The 22,313-nt window shown below is 41.2% G+C and overlaps 1 protein-coding gene across 7 annotated transcripts in view; it reads left to right on the top strand.

Annotated features, from left to right (window-relative positions):
• JMJD1C (jumonji domain containing 1C) overlaps positions 1 to 22,313 on the top strand; it is a 118,984-nt gene that overhangs the window by 49,811 nt on the left and 46,860 nt on the right. For 4 of the 7 annotated variants that reach the window (XM_083740255.1, XM_083740256.1, XM_083740253.1 and 1 more), the window contains exon 3: positions 16,668 to 16,781. Coding sequence is in view for 2 of the 7 variants with exons in the window: in XM_083740253.1 (XP_083596379.1) it covers positions 16,668 to 16,781 (114 nt within the window). In the remaining 5 variants the exon portion in view is untranslated. Of the gene's footprint in view, positions 1 to 6,722; positions 6,834 to 10,427; positions 10,635 to 16,667; positions 16,782 to 22,313 lie in introns of those variants that run through there. The other 3 variants (XM_083740258.1, XM_083740259.1, XM_083740257.1) reach the window with 3 other exon arrangements.

The following is a 22,313-nucleotide window of genomic DNA, read 5'->3' as shown; positions in this document are numbered from 1 at the left end:
CTGTTAAGACCATAGTCATGGAAGACAATCTTACTGTGTTACGAGTGATCGCCAAAGAAGAGGATAATATCAGTAATGAAAAGCAACATGATTTCCTCTACTTTTTAAAAATTGCATATAGTTAATTCAGTGCTCTTTCTGGCAGGGAAAACACAACTTTGCTAAATAACAGATTCAATGGGCAGTCTGCAGCAGCTACAGAGAGCAAACTGTAGAACAACCATCCCAGAGTGGGGTTTCTCTCCTCTCCCTTGCTTTTATGCTAAGCAGTAGCAATAACAGCAGTGTCTCCAGCAGCTAGAATTACAGCCAACCCATGAGAGTAAAAGAATGGGTGAACTGTTACCTCTGGCTAGTGGTGCTGTGAGATCCCTCACCATAAATATGTCCAAAGCAGGAAGCCAGCTGGGTGTCCGAAAGCTCTTGGGGCTAAGGGGATGAGAGGTAGGAATAGCAGCACAGTCACACCCAGCTGGATGCCATCTGTTCTAGCCTTACTGGACTCAGCATCCAACGTACTGTGTGTCTACTCCTTCTTTCACTCTCCATACTACATTCTCACACTGCTGCCTTAAGCAAAAAGACCCATCTCTTCCCTGCCTTCCTTTGGAGAGGGCTGGTGTCTTCTTGCAAAATGAAATGTTTGGGGTGATCAAGCAGTTCCTAAATAAAAGAGGTGCATATTTTGAAGAGCAAAATGGATCTATAGTTAAGAAGTCAAGTTGCAATCACTTCCAGAAAGCAATCAAAACAGAGTATGTGGGAAGGAGTGGGTAGCAGAACTGGTGAGACTGAGGTTAAAGAAAAGGATTAGCAGGGCTAAAGAGCAGGGCCAGTCCAAGGCATAAAGTATAGAATCTGTGAGCTTAGCACATGGTAGTGGAGAACAGGAAAAAAATCTGCAAAAGAAAATAAAGAACCAGAAAAAAATCCAACCAACATTTCAACAAAACAGCAACTTCTTCCTCAAAGACCAGGGGTCGGCAAGGTTTACCTTGCCTGGGCCAGCTCACTCCAGCAGAGATCCTTCCGCGGGCCGGATCGTGAGTGCGTGTGCCCGCAGTTTCCAGCATCTGCAGACGTGATTTTCGGTGCCACGGAAGCGAGTCCCAGCGCTGCGCCAGTTTAGCGCAGTGTGCAGGGACTTGCCAAGCGGGCGGCTCGGTTTGGGGGGTTTTGTTTACTAAATGCAGGTCAAATTTTTCCAATGCAAACTGAAAAATTTCTGGTGAAAATAACTCTAATTTGCATAGGAATTTCCCTCCATCCCCAGAAAGCCCAAATGTCTATTTAGTAGAAACCAGCTCAGAAGCTTTCCAGTCTGCTGCAGTCAGCAGCCACGTGCCAGTAAACATTGCAGCAGGGTTTTTCTCCCCGTTAAAAGGGTTTGTCAGTGCATATCAATTGTTCAAGGATTATTGTGCTCCTATTACTGAATTAAGATTAGTGGTAGTATAGCATTTCCTTCACCACCACAACCTTGCTTCCCAACCCCCCTCATATGGAAAGGCCTTTAATTTTATCAATCTAGCCTGATAAGCTTTCTTAATCATTCTTGTAAACAAAGTGACTGCTTTCACTTTGTAATCTCTTCACTGATATATTGCTAATTGTCTTAAACTAAACTAGACCATATTTTTCTTTGCCTTATATAAAACAAAAGATATATTCTAGTATAAATGTTATAGACAGCACCAGTATATGGTTTTAAATCTGTATTACGCAAACATTATATCAATAGAATGTATGTTGTCCTCCCTTTTTAAATGTAGCAATTTATCTGAAGAAAATTACTTTTAATTTTAATTGCTTTTTTTTAATGATGATGATGATGCAGGAACGTTTTCTAGCATGGTACAAGCTTCAATCAGTAAATGCATCTCTTTTGAGTAGCTGCCTTTGTACATAGTACAGCTTACTAAGAGGACCTTGCATTAGAGCTACTCATTTAAATGTACACCTCTCTACTCCTGACTGGAAATGCCAGGGCATAAATGGAAGGCGCCACTAGCTGTTGATCAAATCACTTTATTCTCAGTATTATAGGACACAGACCAATTAATACACATAAAACTCTTATTAAAATGTCTCTAGGTGATTTACTTACTTTTCATCGCTAAACTTCATGGTTGTTTAACTGTGTAACGATAGCAGCACCTCCAATACAAGAAAGAAAGAGCAATAAACACGATAATCATATTCCCTCAAATTCCTGAGATTATTTTGTTCCCTCCAATTTCTCTTCTCTGGATCTTAACCCTGCTGCAAAAGCCAATAGTACAAATACAGTCATACCTCAGGTTAAAGACGCTTCGGGATAAATCTTTTCAGGTTGCGTCCCGTGGCGACCTGGAAGTACCGGAAAGGGTTACTTCCGGGTTTCGCCGCTTGTGTATGCACAGATGCTCAAAATGATGTCATGCGCATGTGCAGAAGTGGCGAATCGCGACCCGCAGAAATGGGTTGCATTCTGTTCATGTTGCGAATGGGGCTCCAGAACGGAGGCACCACTGTATTCCCTTTTACACAAGATTTGCCTGGTCCGAACAACACACTTAGCCAAACGTTGGGTTAGTATGAATATGCAGGCTCCCTGAAAAGAGCTCATAGCTGCTTTGTTCCTCCTAATCCCCCCATCCCCCAGCTGCTGCACCACCAGGCTAAACCAAGGTTTGGTTTAGCATGCCATCCCAACATGGACAATCACAAGAATGAAGTGGGTCCATATAATCTCAGTCTCTCTCTCTCTCTCTCTTTCTCTCTTTCTCTCTTTCTCCCCCCCCCCCCCGGCTTATAAGGCATTGTAGGCCAGGGTTCAACACACAACAAAAACTGTATAATGAAGGTGCCACACATACTTCTGTAGGGAGGGCATTATACAACTTAAGCACTGCCACAGATAATGCCCTTCCCCCCAGCTTTTGCTTGGTGGGTGGTGCCAAAGCCTACTGATCTTTACTCCCAAGAAGGTCTCTAGGGCAGTCTTTCTTATATTTGGGGTCTGTTTCAACAGCAGCATAATGATAATAATGATAATATAAGATTTCAACAAAAGTTTTATGTTTATAGCGCGCTCTCTCTCTCTCTCTCTCTCTCTCAACTTTTAAATAAGTAAAAGTAATGTTGAACTAGAATATGTCTTGAAAGGAAGTGTGCATTTTCAATTTCCCTTCTGCTGTTCTCTGGGTCTGTTATGCTCTCAGCCTTCCAGAAGTGACTCACATTTTCAGTGCTGGCCGTCATCCAAGTTGCAGATAAAAGCCCTCCAGCTGGCTATCCATCTTGTTCTACACTTCAGCAAAGGAGTTGCAGTGAAGCGTTGCTGTTGGCAGTACAGAGCAGCTCCTCTAGCTGAGTTATATATAAATATTTTTCACAATTTCTGTAGAGGTTAATGAACAAACGCTAGCACATGCAAGTAGCATTTCTTGATAAAAGTTCATAAGAGTTCTTTGAGACAAAAGAAATCTATCTTAGTCTTTCTTCAACCTTAGGAGCTATCAATGCTTATCAAACAAAAAATTATTTTTTTATAATCTTGCCGTATAGTTTAAACTCTCAAGGGAACTTTGACCACCATTCTGCATACTCAGATGCTGTATGTACTGTACATGTTTAGATCCTCACGACTACTAACATTTCTTTTATATGCTGAAGTCACAAATCATTAGGATCAGTTTTTCTTTCATAAAGGAAAACTGAGCTTGTGTTTGAGCCACATTGAATAACTTTTCTGTAAAGTAGGGCACACTGTTAGCAGAAATACACTAGTACCGTGGCTGTAAGCCAAGACAGTAATTGAAGGTCATGGATTGTTTGCTAAGTGCAGTTCTGTGTGCTGTTTTGGTCCATAGGGGGACTGGCAATGCCAAGAAACAAAGAGAGCTCTGTTTGTTTGTTTTTTTTAAGGTTATGGTATGGATTGCTTGACAGTTAATGCCTGACTGTGAGATGAAGCAAATGGTGGCTTAATGAAATATTATAAATTCTATAACTTTAAATGAAGTTTGTCAAGTGTGAAAGTTTGTATACCTCAATACTTTGTAATTCTGGTTTCTGAAATAAATTGTGGTGTACATTATGCAGTCACTCTCACTCTACATTTACATAGTTGCTCAGTTTTGCCTGCATTTTTTTACTTCAATCAATTTTTTTTTACTGCAAAACAGTTGCTGGTGAGGTATTAGAATGCAACAGCCACAATTAAACTCTGTTCAAGTAGCACACATTTACAAGTTTGAACTAGCCTGCATTTATATTCATGCAGATACAGTATTTTCTTAGGTCTGGTTTACATAAGCATAGAATGAGATGATGAGATCCTGTTGTGGTAGAATATTCTGTATTAAGGAGGGTGAACGTAGGGGGCACCGTGCTTTCCAGGTTTTGTTTCTTTAATCTTAGTTAAGCGAAAATTAGCACACCCCTTTTTTCAAGAACCCCTGTTAGCAGCAGTTTGCAACCTTTTAACCACTGTTAGGGCAGTAAGGAAATTTTGCACATTAGAAGTTAGCATAAAACAGCTGTTTGTCCCCATCCCTTAGTTGATAGTTAAGAAACAGGCAGTGTTACATCTGCACCAACCCTGTGTCATAGTTTTCTTGAAGAACATAGGTAAAATACTTAAACTATCCAAGTGCTGTTGCTTGCTTAGGTCATTCTAACACAATTTGTTGTGAGGCCTTTAAATCACTGTAGTTTACACACCAAGTAGCTAGTGTTTGTAGTAAGGTTAAAAATCCTGTGGATACTCAGAGGGTTCTTCACTTTCTTTCCTACTTTGGGCATGCAGACTGTGATATGAATAGTCAATGGAATTTAGGGTTAACAGCAGCAAACTGCTGAAATGGTTTTGAGGTTGTAGGAAAGGGAGTAAGATGTCTAAGAATTCCCTGATGTGTAAAATTTAGATGGTTGATTCAGAGGAAAATATGACTCTAGCTTTGATCATGAAAACAAGTCCCTTGAGCTTTAAACAAGACCTATATTTTTAGTAGGACTACTAATGCAACTGATACTAATGTATTGCTTGTTGAATGCTATTAATACATGGATATACAAACTTTGCCTGTCAGTTTTGATTGCGTTTGAATACATGTTTGTCTTGTCATTATAGAGAAATGAAACATTTTGCACAGATATTTTGTGCACCAATGAATTGAAGCGTCAACATCAAGTTGTTGTTGTTGCCACTGCTTATTTATGGTTGTTTAAAATAACATCCCAGGTTAGAAGTGGAGGGAAAGAAATCAATAAAAATAATTTTTTGTGATAGTAATTTGTTTTAAACAGTTTTCAAGTTGTATTTTAAATTGTGGCTCAGCCTTGGTCCTTATGGTGAAATAATGTAAGTTAATTTGGAGATTGGTTCCATTATTGCTGGAGAAAATATCAATAGAACAAGTGGTTGGAATGTTTTGCATTTGCCCCAGCATTGTAAGGTAGACAAATGTGAGCTTAGAACATATGCTTTTTAACCACTATGTCACATCAGCACATGTTTTATGTGTTTTAAAGGCACATGAAATAATGTTTCTACCAAAATACAGTTAATGGAACCTCAAAACAAAGGATGAATGGAATAAGAATAATAAGTGACTGTGATGTGAGCAAGCTCAGCAGTGTTCACACTCTAAACATACTCCTTGTCTCTAAGCAGGTTTCTTTTGGCTTATATTGCCTTTCAGTTTACCGTAACAAAATTCAGTCTTCCCACCTCTGAAGCGTGTGAATGAATTGTGTGTAATAATTCCTTGTGTATGGTGCAGACAGGTGTATTCTTGTGAATATGTATATTTCGTAACATTGGGAGTAGCCTGCTGACGTACTTGCACATTCAATAGAAAGATATATTTCAAAGCTGATCCATGCATTTGCTTACTGATGTTATCAAAATGGGGGGAAAAAACACCAGCCCTGTCATTCCCTTGATTACAAAATTCACACATTATTATACTTTAGTGCAGAATGATGGGTCCAAAAATGCAATAAGGACATCTGAAATGTCATCACTTCTTACAGGCTAAGACTGTTGAAAGTGTATTTTAAGCAAGAATCCTAGATACTGTTTTCAGCCCATTACTGCCTTGACTGCCTTGACTACTTCTTCCTTTTTTCTATTGGTTTTGAGCAAGAAATAATGTTTCAATACAGATTTTGCTAGCTCCTTTATTCTGAGAAGAACATTCAGCCGCAGAAGGTTCTTGGAGGGATTAGTTTTGTACAGGTTCCATGTAGGGATTGCTAATGTGACTTCATTTAACATAGCTATACTTCAATGCAGCAATTCATCTCTGAGGTTGGGAACAGGGCAGTAGCTCAGTAGGACAGCATCTGCTTTGTGTGCAGAAGGTTGCAGGTTCAAACCCCAGCATCTCCAGGTAGGGCTGAGAGAGATCCTTTCCTGAAATCCTGGAGAGTTTATGCCAGTCACTGCAGACTGAGCTAGATGAACCATTAGTCTGACTCCGTATAGGGCAACTTCCTATATTCCTGTGCCTTACTGTGTTCCACTGCAACTGGGGTGGGGAACCTTTTTGGCCAGGGAGGCCAGATCCTTACCTGCTCCTACCCACACAGGCCAACTTGATAGGTGGGCAGGACCACCCATCTTTCAATAATCTGACATTATGATGTCAGATGCTTGATGGATAGGTTGTCCTACCCACCTGTTAAAGTCCCTTGCCCAGTGCTCTCAAGGGCTCAACAACCAACTGATTTTCAGGCACTTGAGAACTACAGCACAAGGGGCTTTTACCAGCCCTATGCTTGCCAATTGGGAAGCAAAGAACATAGGGCTGGAAAGCTGCTTCCTACACCAATCAGCTACATGAGTAAGTTTGCCACAGGGAAGTCAAATAATGCCGCTAATCCAGTTGAATCTCTCTACCTGTCCTGCACTTGATGCCACAACATATCATCTGGTAGGGAGTAGGTTGGTGTGCTTTGGGGGGAAATGGCCTTGTGGGTCAAATTCAGTCCATGAGCTGGAGATTTCCCATTCTGAACTAAGAGTAAAATAGTCTCATTTTGACACAGGATTGCTGTATCTGGGGTTTAGTGCATCACTCCCTAGCTACATTTTGTATGTGCTAGGTTTGAACATTTTTGCTTGATGTATAAACTATTTTGGTTTCTTTTTAAAGCTGCTTGAGGTTCTCTTTGGACTTTGTTTACTAGTGTCTGTGGCTTAAAAACATTTAGTCCATTGTTCTTCATTCTAGACTATCTTGACTTTAACATGATATGACTGCTTTCACCTTGGTGACATGCCATTTTTGTACCATCATTTTTTCATTATATCTTTGAGAAACAAGTCTTAAAATAACTTACTTATCTTTCCAGTTAGTTACTACCTCTTGATTTAACAAATTGACCTCCAAAATGTATGTGAGCGTGACTGCTAACTTTTCTTTAGCCTTATTATTTCCTGGACAGATAACAGAAAAATCATCAGATCTTTCTCTTTGCATGTTTCCCCGGGTTGATAAATAAAGCAGCCTTCCCTAACCACTGGGGCTTTTCATATATTTTTGACTACATCTCCCATCTATCCAGCGTGGCCAGTGATCAGGGATGGTGGAAGTTGGAACTCAACAACATCTGAAGGGCATTAGCTTGGGAAAGGCTAAAATAATGCTTTGTCAGTATTTTTCTGCTCCCATTGTGAAGGCTAATGGTAGACATATACCATTATATCCACTTGTATTTAGTTTGGTAAGCTCAACAGAAGTGCCCCACTAATATCTTCTGACTTGGAATTACTTGCATATACATTTGCTATGTACAGAGCAATGCTTCTTTCAGTTCTTTCTTTCTTTCTTTCTTTCTTTCTTTCTTTCTTTCTTTCTTTCTTTCTTTCTTTTGAGTAGTCTGTATTTTCCCAGATGTGTTCTGTTTCTTACCATGTCTTATTCCATAATTCCATTTGCCAGGATAGCCAATGAACCCTGTTTATTTCATATGGTATTTTAAATGTATGTATACCAATAGAAGTGTAATGTGCTGTGGTCTAATAATAGTCATGTGCAGCTGCATACTGCTCAAAATGTATGTTTACACCCATAGTTACAAAAGGGAGACTTTTAATATTCCAGTATCCGTAAACGGATTTTTTGAAGGTTTGGTAGATAAAATGCTCACCATCACATGAATCCCAAAATTTAGCAACATCCATATCCCCCTTAGATCACATTTATTTTGGAGCCATGAGGCATCACAGCATATTACTTGCCTTGACAATCAGTTTGGCCAGGTACAGGGCTTACACTCTACCTTTTTATTTTAAAGACTTAGAGCATTGTACTTTCATTTAAGAATTCAGTTTAAAAAAAACTCCCTCCCCCAATGCAGCAATATTTCCCCTTTGTTTTAATGTATTTCAGAATGTGTTGAATTTTAAATTGGTTTTATAATTTAAGACGTGGCCCCAACACACAAACATGCAGTGGAATAATTGACTTTGTCATCCTTGGCTCCCTGGTATCTGCTAGTTCCTCCAAAGCTACATTAATATAAACAAAACAATGCCAAGTTGTAGGTAGAACAGCTGCATAGGACTCCAGTCCCAATGTTTGTCAAAATTGCATCCTGCTTTTCCTCCAAGGAGCTCAAAGCACCAGTTGGCTGTTGTTGGCATCCGTCTGTCTCGAGAGACAATGGTGTGCACCTCTGGGAGTGAAGTCAAACTGCTGCTGTAATGCAGCTTAAAATGGAGTTTGGTTGTCCCCAAATTACACTACTCTTTATAATGAGACACGAAGAGTTGGGCAGATAGCAACACAATTTAGAGACTTGCACTCTAGTAATAGTTCAAAACTATGTTGCTAGATTATTTGGGCTATAGAACTTCCCCTGTGCATGGAGGAATCCCTATATATGCACCATTTCTTGCTGGGCCTGCGATCCTACATGAACAAGTTTCACTAAATCTGAGTAAACGTACGTTGAATAGTCTGTAAGTACCGTAAATTTCGCTCTATAACACGCAGATTTTTTCTCCTAAAAAGTAAGGGGAAATGTCTGTGCGTGTTATTGAGCGAATGTGTGGTCCCTGGAGCTGACTCGCTGGAGCGCAGGGGCAAAAATAGGCAAAAATCAGGCAAAAATAAGATCGGGCGGGCGGGCGGAGGGAAGGCGGAAGCTGCTGCTTTCCTGCATTCTGCCTCAGGGTCTTACTGCCCACCCGCTTCTGTTGCTGCGTTTGCTCAAACTCAACAAAGAGCAGGGAATCAGAGGGTTAAGGAAAGGATCGAGTCCTTCCTTCTAATTCTTTCCTAGTCACACTACGTGCAGGCTCCAGCCCACCACCTCCTCCTCTCCGTGCACTAGGGACTCGCAGGCAGCCGAAAAACATGCAGGTGGGAGAGAGAGAGAGAGGGCTGGCTTGGGGGGGGACTTTTGCCTTCCTTTCCTCCCCCCCACCCCGTTAAACTCCTCCCCTGCATTCTTAGCCAGCTGCTTCTCCACCCCTCTTGTGCTTCTTGTCCCTTCTGTGTTTTTCCTTCCCTCCCCATTTAAAACGTGGTGACAAAGCACGGATCCACATGGATCCTCAGGATTTTTGCATTGGGTCACCCCAAATTCACCATCAGATCACATTACATGTCCATGGCTACAGTCTGTACCAAAAAAATCACGCACCCACTGTTGCCTGGGGCTGCAATGGTGCAAAAACGTGGTTACAAAGCACGGATCCACATGGATCCTCAGGATTTTTGCATTGGGTCACCCCAAATTCACCATCAGATCACATAGCATGTTCATGGCTACATCTTGCACCAAAAAAATCACGCACCCACTGTTGCCTAGGGTCACAGTGGTGCAAAAACGTGGTTACAAAGCACGGATCCACATGGATCCTCAGGATTTTTGCATTGGGTCACCCCAAATTCACCATCAGATCACATAGCATGTCCATGGCTACATCTTGCACCAAAAAAATCACGCACCCACTGTTGCCTAGAGTCACAGTGGTGCAAAAACGTGGTTACAAAGCATGGATCCACATGGATCCTCAGGATTTTTGCATTGGGCTACTCCAAACTCACTGTCATATCACATGTCTGTGGCCACAGCATGAACCACAAAAATCATACATCCACTGTTTCATATAGAATATTTTTTTTCTTGTTTTCCTCCTCTAAAAACTATGTGCGTGTTATGGTCGGGTGCGTGTTATAGAGCGAAAAATACGGTAATTCAGGAGAGTGGAAACCTGATACCTGCATTTTCTGTACAGGGATATTAAACTTGAGCTGCCAGTCTCTCCTTTAGTCTGGCTTTGTCTGTAGTTAAAATTATGACCCATGCTCCCTGGCCAGCCCAGCCAAATGAGTAATCAGTAATGTGACTCGTGCTGGAAGTGACTCCATCACCACCTGTGACGGGGGATTAGTTACAGTTCACAGAGCACCGCCTCTTCCCTTCTTTCAACATGTCATAAGCAGAGGGATAGCTTCTCCTTTCCGTGTCTGCTCGGCTGTAAGGCAGTGTATGTGCAGGCGAAAAAGTATTGTTCCAGATATTTTCTCTCCTATGGACTGCTAGCTGACGGTTCCTTCGTATCTTTGAAGACTGCTTTGTTATGTAAGCGACCTTGGCAGAAATTATCATGACCCAGATCTGGGAACGCAGTAAGTGCTTCAGTTGCAGGATTTCTTAGTCGTTAACACACACATTGCTGATGACAAAGAGAGCTGTAATCTGCTCAGCCAAGCCTAGGTTCTTGGGGTGGGGGAGGTGGGGAGAGACTCTAATTTGTGTAATTCTAAGGTTAGATTTTGTTCCCTGTACATATATTTGTGTTGAATTCTATATTGCGACGAGCACTAGAAATCGCTTACTTACTGGCTGGCATGTCTTGTGAAAATTTTAAATATTAATGAAAGGTACTTTGAAGCAAAATAAGGTTAGCGTTGTAGCTCTCCATATATTATGAATGATTTCTAAATCTTGCCTTATATTAATAAAAGCTACTTAAAAGTTCTGTCAACAGTGTATGCCTTTGGATATTTAAAGAAGAATATAGCAAAAATGTGTCAAACCTCATTCCCTGCTTCCTTATCTTTTAAAAACCTGTAATTATTTTGTTTCCAGTGGTTACATTTGATAGGATACAAATCTAGGATCTAAACCTTGTTTGCTAGCTTTCTCAAGTGCCTAAATTATTCTTAATTTGAATTCTAGCAAGTTTGAATAAGAAATGTATTAAAAAAATCTGTAGTAAATATCTACTTGAATTACAAAGCATCACACAATAATTAAGAACAGTTCTAAGATTATTTCTGAAAGGACTGGTAGACGACGCAGAATGATACAATGCTTCCTGCAATTAAGTAAATATATTTCCTGCTGCAGACAGGAAATCGAAATGGTTGTGTGTGTGTGTGTGTGTGTGTGTGTGTGTGTGTCAGGAGTTGGGAGTGGAGAGATTGAGCAGCTGAATTCTGTGTTAGGAACTCTTGCTTTTTTAAAGTCTTTCAGAGAAGGATCGGCTGGTCTGTTTTTTCTCATATGAATGGAATTTAGTTCTGCATGGAGACCCAAACAATACTGTTGTTCTGAGTGTTAGTATAAAAGGAGGTTGTAATAGTAATATAGATATCTTCATCCTACTTGCAGAAATTTCCTTTCTCTCGCTTCCCCTTTATTATTACTTTTGCAAAAATAGTTGGTTCTAAATTGTCCCTTGTTTTTAACATGGCATTTTGCAGTTGGGCTAAAAATAAGTCTGTAGCCCAATCTGGTTCACAGTATCTTTGACAACAGCTTCCTAAGGCAATGAAAGTAACTTGTAGAATGGTAGATGTGTGTTTTTATTAATATCATTTTATTGATTTAAAGAGTCCAGAGACAGAAGAACCAAAAATATAAATTTATGGTAGACCTGTATAGGTCATTATTTACTTGGGTTCACAGAGGTCTGTTTCTTTTAATGCAGCATGCATCATAGGTGAAAAATGAGCATATGGGGTGCCACTTAAAACATGTGGCCTATTCCGCTCCTGAATTGGAAAAGGAGGTACTGTATAGCTACTACATAAAATCCATGCTAACAGTATGCCATAACCTTTACATATAAAGTGATACTTGTGTTTTGATTTATTTCTGTTTTTATATTTAAGCCAGTTCATAAACAACCATGGTTTCCCCACGTATACATTGAATGTATGAAAATGCACCCTAAAAACTAGGGCAATGAGGAGCAAGCTTGGGCATGATTGTTTTGGTAATTACACCTAAACATCCCATAAATTTAACTTCTACTTTAGCCAGCACTACTAGTTGCTTAACATTACTCTCAGAACCCTTTGACCTTTGCAAGGAAAGGAGGGTGAGGGAGGTCACGTCTTCTAAAGAATGTGTTTTTCACATTAGTAAATGACTTAAATCTCATGGGTAAGGCAAACCACCTGATTAGCTTGAGTAATATTCTCATATTATTAAAATGAACTGTCTGAGTTTCCTGTCAGTTTTATACCTTGTACACCTCCCATTTCTAAAAAACGCTACCTACAGATTTAATGGTTAAATATTATTAGATACTTGTTGCAGCTCACCTGGAATGTTTTAGAAGCTAGAAGCAAATAATGAGGCTTTAAACATTTTTAAAATAATGAATTTTAAAACCATTGATGCTTACACATATATAAATAAGCATCCCCCTCCTTAATTGGCTGAGCATTTTGATGTTAACTGACTCTGGGGGAGGTCAGAATAGAATACAGGTAATACACATCTTCCGCTCACTTTATTTATACAATCGCAGCTTTGCACGGTTGGGAAGGAAAATAAATAAATAAAAGGAGAGAGGAAGAAACCCACTCTCCATTTATTTACCCTACCCATGCACAGCTGTGATTGTGGGCCTTCATGGCTCTGGGTAGGCACCAGGAGGCAGCATGTCAAGAGTCCTCACATCACGTTTCCAAAGCCAGGTAAGCAGCCTTGCACCTTGGGGGGGGGAGAGATTCCGGGGGGCTGAATCTCTGTGTTTTTGGACCCCTGGGACCAAACTCGCTTAAGATAAGACAGTTACCTGTATTGAAAAACAGTGCATCTTTGTGAGGATCATGAAATATCAGTTTTTAGTGAGGGATATCTTACACAAGTTCTAGAGATAGGAGTAACTGATGTTGGTGAAAAGGGAATGGAGGAACCTTGGAGGCTATGAGACAGTAGGACATGGAATCAATAGGAAAGGGAGACCAGAGTGGATGAGCAGATGATACTTTAGGTGGCTTGAATTTTGCCTACTAATTTAGTTACCAGCAGATCTTTAGGGGTTTTTTTAATTGGCACACAAAGTTTCCATTAATAAGAAGCTTTAAGAAGATTGACAAGTTATTCCAGGCAGTAGTATATATATGAATTAAACAACTACACCATATAAGGCAAATACCTTTGAAATGAAGTCAGCCTTGGAAGACAGAGTTTGGTACTTAAGTACGATAAAATAGTAGTAGTGCAGATTTTACCAAGTGCAGCACACTAACCAAAATATTATTTATTGATCTGTATGTTGATATTGTTTCCAGTGACAATTAGCTTTAACTACCCACAAACCTAAAAGTTGTCAATTTCCCCATTTATCCAAGGAAAATTATGAAGTTTTGAAGTACGTAACTGAAAGGCCTTCAAAACCTTTTTGTTTTTAACACAGCAAATGTGCTAGAATTAAAGAAAACAATGATTAATTTCCTCTTATCTTTTTGCCTTTCGTATCTGGACACCAGCTCAATTGAGCAATTAAAGAAAAAGTTGGAAGCAAACTGCTATTTAATACTGTTTGGAAGGGGTGTCCTTGTAATAGTGTTGCCTCAAGGACTTCTGGTTGGAAATGTTTGTTTTTTCCTGCTTTTTTTAAATCAGGCTGAGCCATTCTACCTTTTATAGGGCCATCTACTGAGAACAGAATGCCTTCCCAAGAGCAGTGTAAGGAGTTTATTTGGCCCGCAGCCTGCAGATTTTGTGTCCTTGTGGGGGTTTCCATGGTAACATTTCAAAATTGTTACTGTTGTTTATCTTTGCATCCATTCTGTGTCTGGAAGCTGGATGTGAATTATTGTGGTGAATGAGGTGGGGAAAACAGCTGAGCACAAGGAACATTTTTAACTACTAGACTCATTTCTGACTATTAAGTTAGCAAACAGGAGTTCTGCTCTACCTTCTTAAATTGATTTTGTTTGTTTGTTTAAACAAGTGTTTTAAACTGCTTGTGGAAATCTAAAATAGGTATACCTAGCCAGCTAATGAATTGATACAAATGCCTATGACCCTCCTTTAATGCCAAAAAATATATATCTTAGTTGACATCTGCCAGGATTATGCTAACGCTATTCAGATTAGCAACTATGAAATTACTGTTCTATGGGAAAACACATTCATGTTGATAAAATGTATATGTAACATGATGGCATGTACATAAAGCCTTCCAAGATATGTTACTTGCGTCTTCTGTGATGCATGTGCACATTTTTATTTATAGATTCAGTTAGGTAGCCGTTTTGGTCTGACATGGTCGAAATATATAAAAAAATCAAAAAAATCTGAAGAAGTGTTCATGCACATGAAAGCTTATACCAAGAACAAACTTAGTTGGTCTCTAAGGTGCTACTGGCAATTTTTAATATATTTTTATACTGTCCTTCATCTGGACATCACAGGGCAATTCACAGCATCAAAATACAAAATGAAAACACAAAACACATAATAAAACAAAAGCAAATGCACAAAAGGCTAAGTTAATTGGGAGCTCCTCCTAGCTGCTTGCAAAGTATTTTTCCAACTCCTTGGCCTGCAAGAAATACTTGTACTTTTCAGGATATGTGGAGCCTGGTGTTATCTTACTGTATGCTCACGTTATCTTCTCATCAGTCAAACCAATTTGTGCTTGGGGCCATTTGTTGTCATGTAATGATACGAAGCCTAGTTGTGACATAGTATTGTACTCCATGAGTGGTGTATATGGCTAAAGGATGCCAGAGTTCATGGAAAGCTATTGTTCATATACATAGTCAGGGCAAATGATTCTACATAAGATTACTCTGGTGGCCCAGTGGCGTAAGAAGCCTAGAAAATAAACTGATGGAACAAAAAGGTTCCCTGAGTCTATCTTAGTTTGTCTCTTAACTAATGACAGATCTTCCATCTCTCTTCTGTGCCTCAAAATCAAGAAGTGTTTTCTTTCTGGAACAGAAATGCTGTTACATTAGCAAAGAAATGATAAATGATAACTGAAATGGGCAGCATTGAAGGCCATAGTATAAACCTAATACATGCTAGTTGTATATTCTAGTTGAATATAATAAACATACCAGTAATTTGCCTGTCATTATCTTGAACACGATCTCTGATCCCCATGTTCTAGTCCATTTTTAAGTTCTACTTCCTTTGTTGCAACCCTATTGTGTAGTTGAATACCACATCTAAATATTACTGGGTATGTTTCACAGTTTTTTAAAAAAACAACAGTTGGGAGCTGATGGTCTGTTCGTGTTCACTGCCATATCTAGCCTGTACTATTTGAAACCAAGGGAGGAAACCTAGGCAGCAATGGCATTTTTCATTCTCCCCCTCAGGCAGGAAAAACACAACAGAAAACAAGAAAGACCTTCTTTTGTTCCTTCTGTTTGCTTACCATCTTGTATCTGCCTCTGTATCTCCCTGTCGCTTGGTGAAATGGTACAGCTTGTAAAACTGAGCTCCAGGGCACCAGTCCAAATCACCAAGCTTTATATTCCACTCAGCAAAGGTGGCTTTACCTCTATAACCAAACTCTCTTCATCACCATGCTCCTTCCTAGGAAACCCCCTTGAGAGACACTGTTCATGTTTTCTATAGAAACCTGGAGCGTGCACACGTCCCCCCAACAGTGTGCCAAATCAAAATAAGGATGGAACCATTGAGATTCTGAGTGAATTGCAGAGGGCTGATGTGGTGCCCATGCTCTACATTTCTCATCATCGTAGCTAAGGAAACTCCTTATATTGGGTTCTTTTATCATTTCACAAACTTTGGCCCAAAAGATTCCACAATGGTCAGTCTTGTTTCCTGCTTTGTAATTTAGAAGTTGCCACCTTCCTGCTCAGACTGCCCTAAAGTTGTTATTCAGTCTGTCCCATCTGTTGTGGGCAGATGAAGGAATTTTATGGTGGGTTAAGCCTATTTTTGTCACCTCTACAGCCTCTTGTGCATGTGTTCTCTTTTTATAGGCTTCTTTTCGCTGCTTGTATGTGCTGAAAACACAGAAACTATCAAATCTAGCAATTTGTTGATGACACAGTGCACTGTGGCAGAGTGGGCATGGTGATAGACTGCCAGAAGCACATATTGGGGAGAGGAAAAGAGATTATATGTTGGAAAATGCACAGATATGGGGAACAGAAGCTTGTCTTCAACCGTTTTCTATTAGCAATTTCATTCTGTGATGCTAGTCTGCCCTGTTTTTGGAATGAGATTGAAAATCTTCCCCCCAAAATAATGCATTAAGTATATTACTGTTTAAAAGGGGGGCATGTAATTATTTATCTAAATAATTATTCAGATACTATTATATATCCAAGTAGCTGATAAGTTTATTTTTATAGTTATTGAAAAAAATTTAAAAATAGAATGCTTTGATCTTTAGAAAGCATAATGTTTAAATGCTTCTATTTTGTCCACAGACGTTCAAACCATTGGTTGGGAAAAGTTTGTACAATTCTATCACTGCAGTTGAATTTCTTGTGGACAAACAGCTGGATTTTGTAGCGGAAGATAGTGCCTTTCAGCCCTATCAGGTAAGGAAAACAGTTGTTACTAAAACTAACATATCTGGCTAAATTGAATTGCATATAGTTGTTCTTCTGATTTGATGTTGAGCAGCTATCTGTGATACTTCTGCTCTCTGAATGGTCTTCTCTTAGGACCTGGTGGCACATCTGGGAAAGATTTTAATGATATACTGGAAAAAAGCAGTTTAGAATTAGGAATAGTTCATTATCCTAAAGCTATTCTCTGGTCGCAGTCTTAGCTTTATAACAGGGATGTCCAAGAGGTCAATTGCAATCTACTGTCTATGGCTGGGTCCCTTTCCTTAGTGTTGGTAAAATTGAATCTGGCCCTGCCCCCTCGCCCCACCCTCCATTGTTGCACAATCTGCAGAATGGAAGACGGAGTTTACTCAGCGAGGCTGTTTGTTTCCCCAGTAATCCGTTGATGAGTGGCTTTTCCCCTCTGTCCCTAGAGCTTAGGTTGAATTCTCAAAAATCGGGGCTTTCCTCCTCCCTAAAAAAAAGCTCAATAACTTTGACCTGAAAGGGGGTAGATCACTGCCAGATTTTAATTCTGTGAGTAGATCGCAGTCTCTTGGGAGTTGGCCACCCCTGCTTTATAAAATACATTTGACATTATTCTTGGTCATTCGTTGATAAAAAATAAACTTATTTCTCTGTGTGTTAATCACCATGGTGTCAGTTGATTGAGGCTGCAGTCTCAAAACTATTTTGGAATTGTCCCATTTAAGGACAGCAGGATGGTTGATTTGTGATTCTTTTGCTTCTGCAAAAAGAATATTTTTCACTAATTGGTTGGAATATGTGTCTACTTGAAAGCAAAATCAAGATTTTTGGCAACAGGTTTCTTAGGATTTTAATTTTAAGAGGAATTGTGACATGAACCTGCTTCAAGAAAGCCTATTGCTTTAAGAATTCAATATATTTGGCTATCATAACTAGAAGCCATGTATGGGAAAATGCTTTTTAGCTCTTCTTAAATAAGGTTGCACTCTCCCGAAAGAGCAGACAGTTTGAAAATTTTATTGGACTCTGTGCTAACCCAAAGGGAGGCTCTGATGACGGCAGTCTCCAGGAGTGTGTTTTACCAGCATCAGCTGGTGTGCCAACTGTGGCTCTTATCTGGTGAGCTTTGTGCTAGCCAAAGTAATTCCAGACTTGACTACTGTAACACACTCTTTCTGGGGCTGTCTTTTGATTGCTTTTCAGCTAGTTAAAAATTCAGCTACTCAAGACTTGAAGGGAGCAAGGCAGGCAAATTCCGACTAAGCATCAGGAATAACTTTCTGACCATAAGAGCTGTTTGGCAGTGGAACAGAGACTCCCACAAGGGATGGTGGACTCTCCTTTCTTGGAAGTTTTTAAGCAGAGGTTGGGTGGCCATCTGCCATTGCCATGGGGGTGGGGTTGGACTAGATGACCCTCAGGATACTTTCCAACTCTGCAGTTCTGTGATTCTATGGTTATTAGTGTGTTTCTGAGTCTAATTTAAAGTGCTGGTTCTAATTTTTAAAGCCTTGAATAGTTTGTGTCAGGATTATTTGAAGGACCACCTACACCAATATTAACCTGCCTTTATATTAAGATCAATTTGGGAGGCCCTCCTCATTTGCCCATCACCACTATCAGTGAAATTAGTAAACATGAAGGGCAGGGACATTTCTGTGGTTGGCCCCACTACTCTGAAATCTGTGGCCAAAAGATGTCCAGAAAGCTGCCACACACTGGTCCTTCAGGATGGCTTTAAATACCTGTTTGTTTCAAGTGATATATGCTTGCACAACTTTTTTGTTAGTTATGGTTCTGCTTTTAGCTGATAGCTTTGCTGAAATTGTGTCTTATATTCTGGACTGCATGGGTTACTGTTAGCATTCCTAGCTTGTTGGTGTGGGTGTTTAGTAGAATGTAACTGGTGCTCTTGTTGAATCCTTGGCAGGTTTGTGGAATATGCAAAAAGACCATAACATTGACATGATCGCCCTCTCCCACTTTATTTATAGTGCCTGTTTGGCTTCTTGGTATACCAAGAGAACTTCAGGAAAGTGTGTCACTGTTAATTCTGCTTGATCTCTCGAGTGGCTTTTACCATCAACCATGGTATCTTTTTGGAATGGCTGTATGAGCTGGGGGGGGTGGCCCTGTTCTGATCCAATTTGGGTGGTCGTTTTCAGAGAATGGCACTTGGGGAGTATTGTATGGAACCTTCAGTGTGGGATTCTTCAGGGTTCAATTTTATCCCCTATTCTGTTTAATATCAGCATGAAACAGGAGCGTGGGTCATACAGAATTTCGGAGCAAGTTGTCAGCAATATGCTGATGACATACAGTACTTTTTCTCCTTTATATCTGAAGATGTGGCAGTACTGAAATGATGTCTTGCCACAATAATAGACTGGGTTTTTTATATCTGTATTTTGCATTCTCATTTTGTATTTATATTCTGTGAGCCACCCTGTCTGTGATTTTCAGATGAGGGACAGTACAGTGGTACCTCGGGTTACATACGCTTCAGGTTACATACTCCGCTAACCCAGAAATAGTATCTCGGGTTAAGAACTTTGCTTCAGGATGAGAACAGAAATCGTGCAGCAGTGGCACAGCAGCAGCAGGAGGCCCCATTAGCTAAAGTGGTGCTTCAGGTTAAGAACAGTTTCAGATTAAGAACGGACCTCCAGAACGAATTAAGTACGTAACCAGAGGTACCACTGTATACAGATTTAATAAACAAACTGTCATTTGAGGTTCAAGTGGTCTCATTGGTGCAGAGTCTCTTCCATGAGCTTTAGTTGGTGGCCCAGCTGCACCCTATCTGGAGAGGGACAGCCTAAACCAATGGTGTCCAAACTTTTTTCAAGGAGGGCCAGATTTGATGACGTGAAGAGCCATGAGGACCAAAGTTGTTAACCTTTTTTAGGGTTGAAGTTGTGGAGGTTTTTTTTAGGATTTTACCCCAGGAAATAAACTGCCACAGGGGCCAGATTAAACAGACTGGCGGATTAAGCAGGCCCCTGAAACAGTCTTTGGACATGCCTGACCTAAACTCTGCTATCTACGCTCTGGTAACCTCTAAGATAGATTACTGCAACATGTTATATGCAGGGCTGCCTTTGAAGATGGTTCAGAAACTACAGCTGGTGCAGAATTTGATTGCCAGATTGCTGACCAGTGTGAGACATGAAAAACCAGAACATACAAAATTCTGGCACAACCTTTCTGGCTAACAATTAGTTTCTGGGCTCAACTGAAAGTGCTAGTTTTGACCTACAAAGCCTTATGCATTTTTGTATTCCTCTACCTCAAGGACCACCTCTCTCTATTTGAACAAACCTGGACCCTGTGCTCATAATTTGGGGTCCTTCTCAGTGGTGACTCCCTGCGTATGTCATGCGCTCCCCAGGCTTTGCCTGACTCCCATCACTAGCTATTTTTAGGTGCCAGGCAAAAACACTTATTTTCAGTGAGGCTTTTGGCCTTTAATGGAGCATTTAGACATTGTGTGGCCTCTCTTAGTGGGTAAGGTATGTTAGTCTGCTTTTTCATGTCCTTGTTGGCACCCATTTGTCTTGAGAGACAATGCAGTGTGCCTTCAGGGGTGAAGTCAAACCGCTGCATTAGTAGCACCAAAGTGACCTCTCCGGGGCGCAAGCCGGAGCAGTGTGTATGGAGGTTCTGCATTGCCAAGATTAAACAAAAAACCACTCTCAACCTCACTGATGAGCAATACATCTGGCACCAACCTGGTTGCAGGAGTTGCCAGATGGAGGTGTACAAGGTGCCAACCAACCATCTTAGGGACTCCGCTTCAGATTTGTGTAGGGTTTACTGCTTAGCCCTTTCTTTTCCTGAAGATATTTTTAGCTTTATATTGATTTTAATTTTGAATTATACTGTAAGTCACTTTGAGATTGTATTCGCTTTTTTAAAAGCAACTAACAAGTCCAATTAAATAATAAAATATTGTAGTGTATTTTTATTATATTATTGTTGAAGCTGTAATTTAAGTCGTTACTATGTAAGCTGCCATAAGAGAATTTTTCTCAGAAAGGGGACCTATAAATATTTTTAAATAAATAAAAATAAATCATGTGAAGCATCTCATGACACATATTAAACAATCCTCTTTTAAATCCACGTGATTGTCTCACTGGGAAAGATTAACCATCTTTCCCCTTGTCAGGGTGATTCCTGGCTTTAATCAACTTTCTTGGTGTTTACTTGCCTACATACAGTATACACCAAGCCCCAGGCAGCCCTCCATTCTGCTGGTTTACTTCATCTGTTGTCACTTATCACCCTCCTAAAACATGGATTGTTTTCCCTGCATTCTTTGTTATTCTCCTACTAACCTTAGACTCCCTGGGCACAAACTGTGTGACCCTGGGTTACCACAAAAATGCTTTTGCTATGTTAAATTGCTCAACATAGATTTAGGTAGACCATTAAACTGTTGCATCTTCTTGCACTGGAAACACTCCTGTTCTTTCTCTCTCTCTCTCTCTCTTTCTCTCTCTCTCTCTCTCTCTCCCTCCCCCCCCCCCTTTTGTAGTCTTCTTTAATAAAACTTAAGTACCGTATTTTTCGCACCATAGGGCGCACCCAGTTTTTTGGGGGGGAAATAAAGGGGGGGAAAATATTTTTCCCCCCCAGGCGAGGGGCTGGGACGGGGGAAGCTTGAGCTTCCCCCGACCCCAGGCCCCAAACAGGCAAGTCTCCGCAAGCCGTGGGAGCGCTCCCGCTGCTTGCGGAGAGGTCCGCGAAGCCTGGACGCGCTGAGCTCAGCGCGCGCAGGCTTCAGCATGCAGGCAAGTCTCCGCAAGCAGCGGGAGCCCAGCGCTGTCCCGCGGGTCTGCGAGGTTGGCAACGGGGAGGAGCAGGCTTCTCCCCCCGCCAGCCTTCTAGCCAAGTCGGGGGACAGCGCGAAGGGCGCGCTGCGCCTCTCCCGCTGTCTCCCGAGTTTGCGGGGCTGGCGACGGGTAGGAGCAGGCTTCTCCCCCCCCCCCCCGCCAGCCTTCTAGCCAAGTCGGGGGACAGCGGGAAGGGCGCGCTGTGCCTCTCCCCTGTCCCTCGAGTTTGCGGGGCTGGCGACGGGGAGGAGCCGGCTTCTCCCCCCCGCCAGCCTTTTAGCCAAGTCGGGGGACAGCGGGAAGGGCGCGCTGCGCCTCTCCCGCTGTCTCCCGAGTTTGCGGGGCTGGCGACAGGGAGGAGCTGGCTTCTCCCCCCACCAGCCTTCTAACCAAGTTGGGGGACAGCGGGATGGCGGCGTTCCGCCTCCCCGCTGTCCCCCAAGCTTGTGGGGCTGGCGGTGGGGCTCTCCTGAAGCCTGGAGAGCGAGAGGGGTAGGTGCGCACCGACCCCTCTCGCTCTCCAGGCTTCAGCGAAAGCCTGCATTCGCACCATAGGACGCACACACATTTCCCCTTCATTTGTGGAGGGGAAAAAGTGCGTCCTATGGTGCGAAAAATACGGTGATTTGACACTTGGGTTTGATTGGATTCCTATATCATCCAGGAACTAGAATCTCTCTATGCAGCCTTGACT

The sequence above is a fragment of the Podarcis gaigeae genome, assembly GCF_964106915.1.
Source record: "Podarcis gaigeae genome assembly, chromosome: 5".
In the NCBI taxonomy this organism is placed as follows: domain Eukaryota; kingdom Metazoa; phylum Chordata; class Lepidosauria; order Squamata; family Lacertidae; genus Podarcis; species Podarcis gaigeae.
This window is presented reverse-complemented; position numbering and strand designations above follow the sequence as displayed.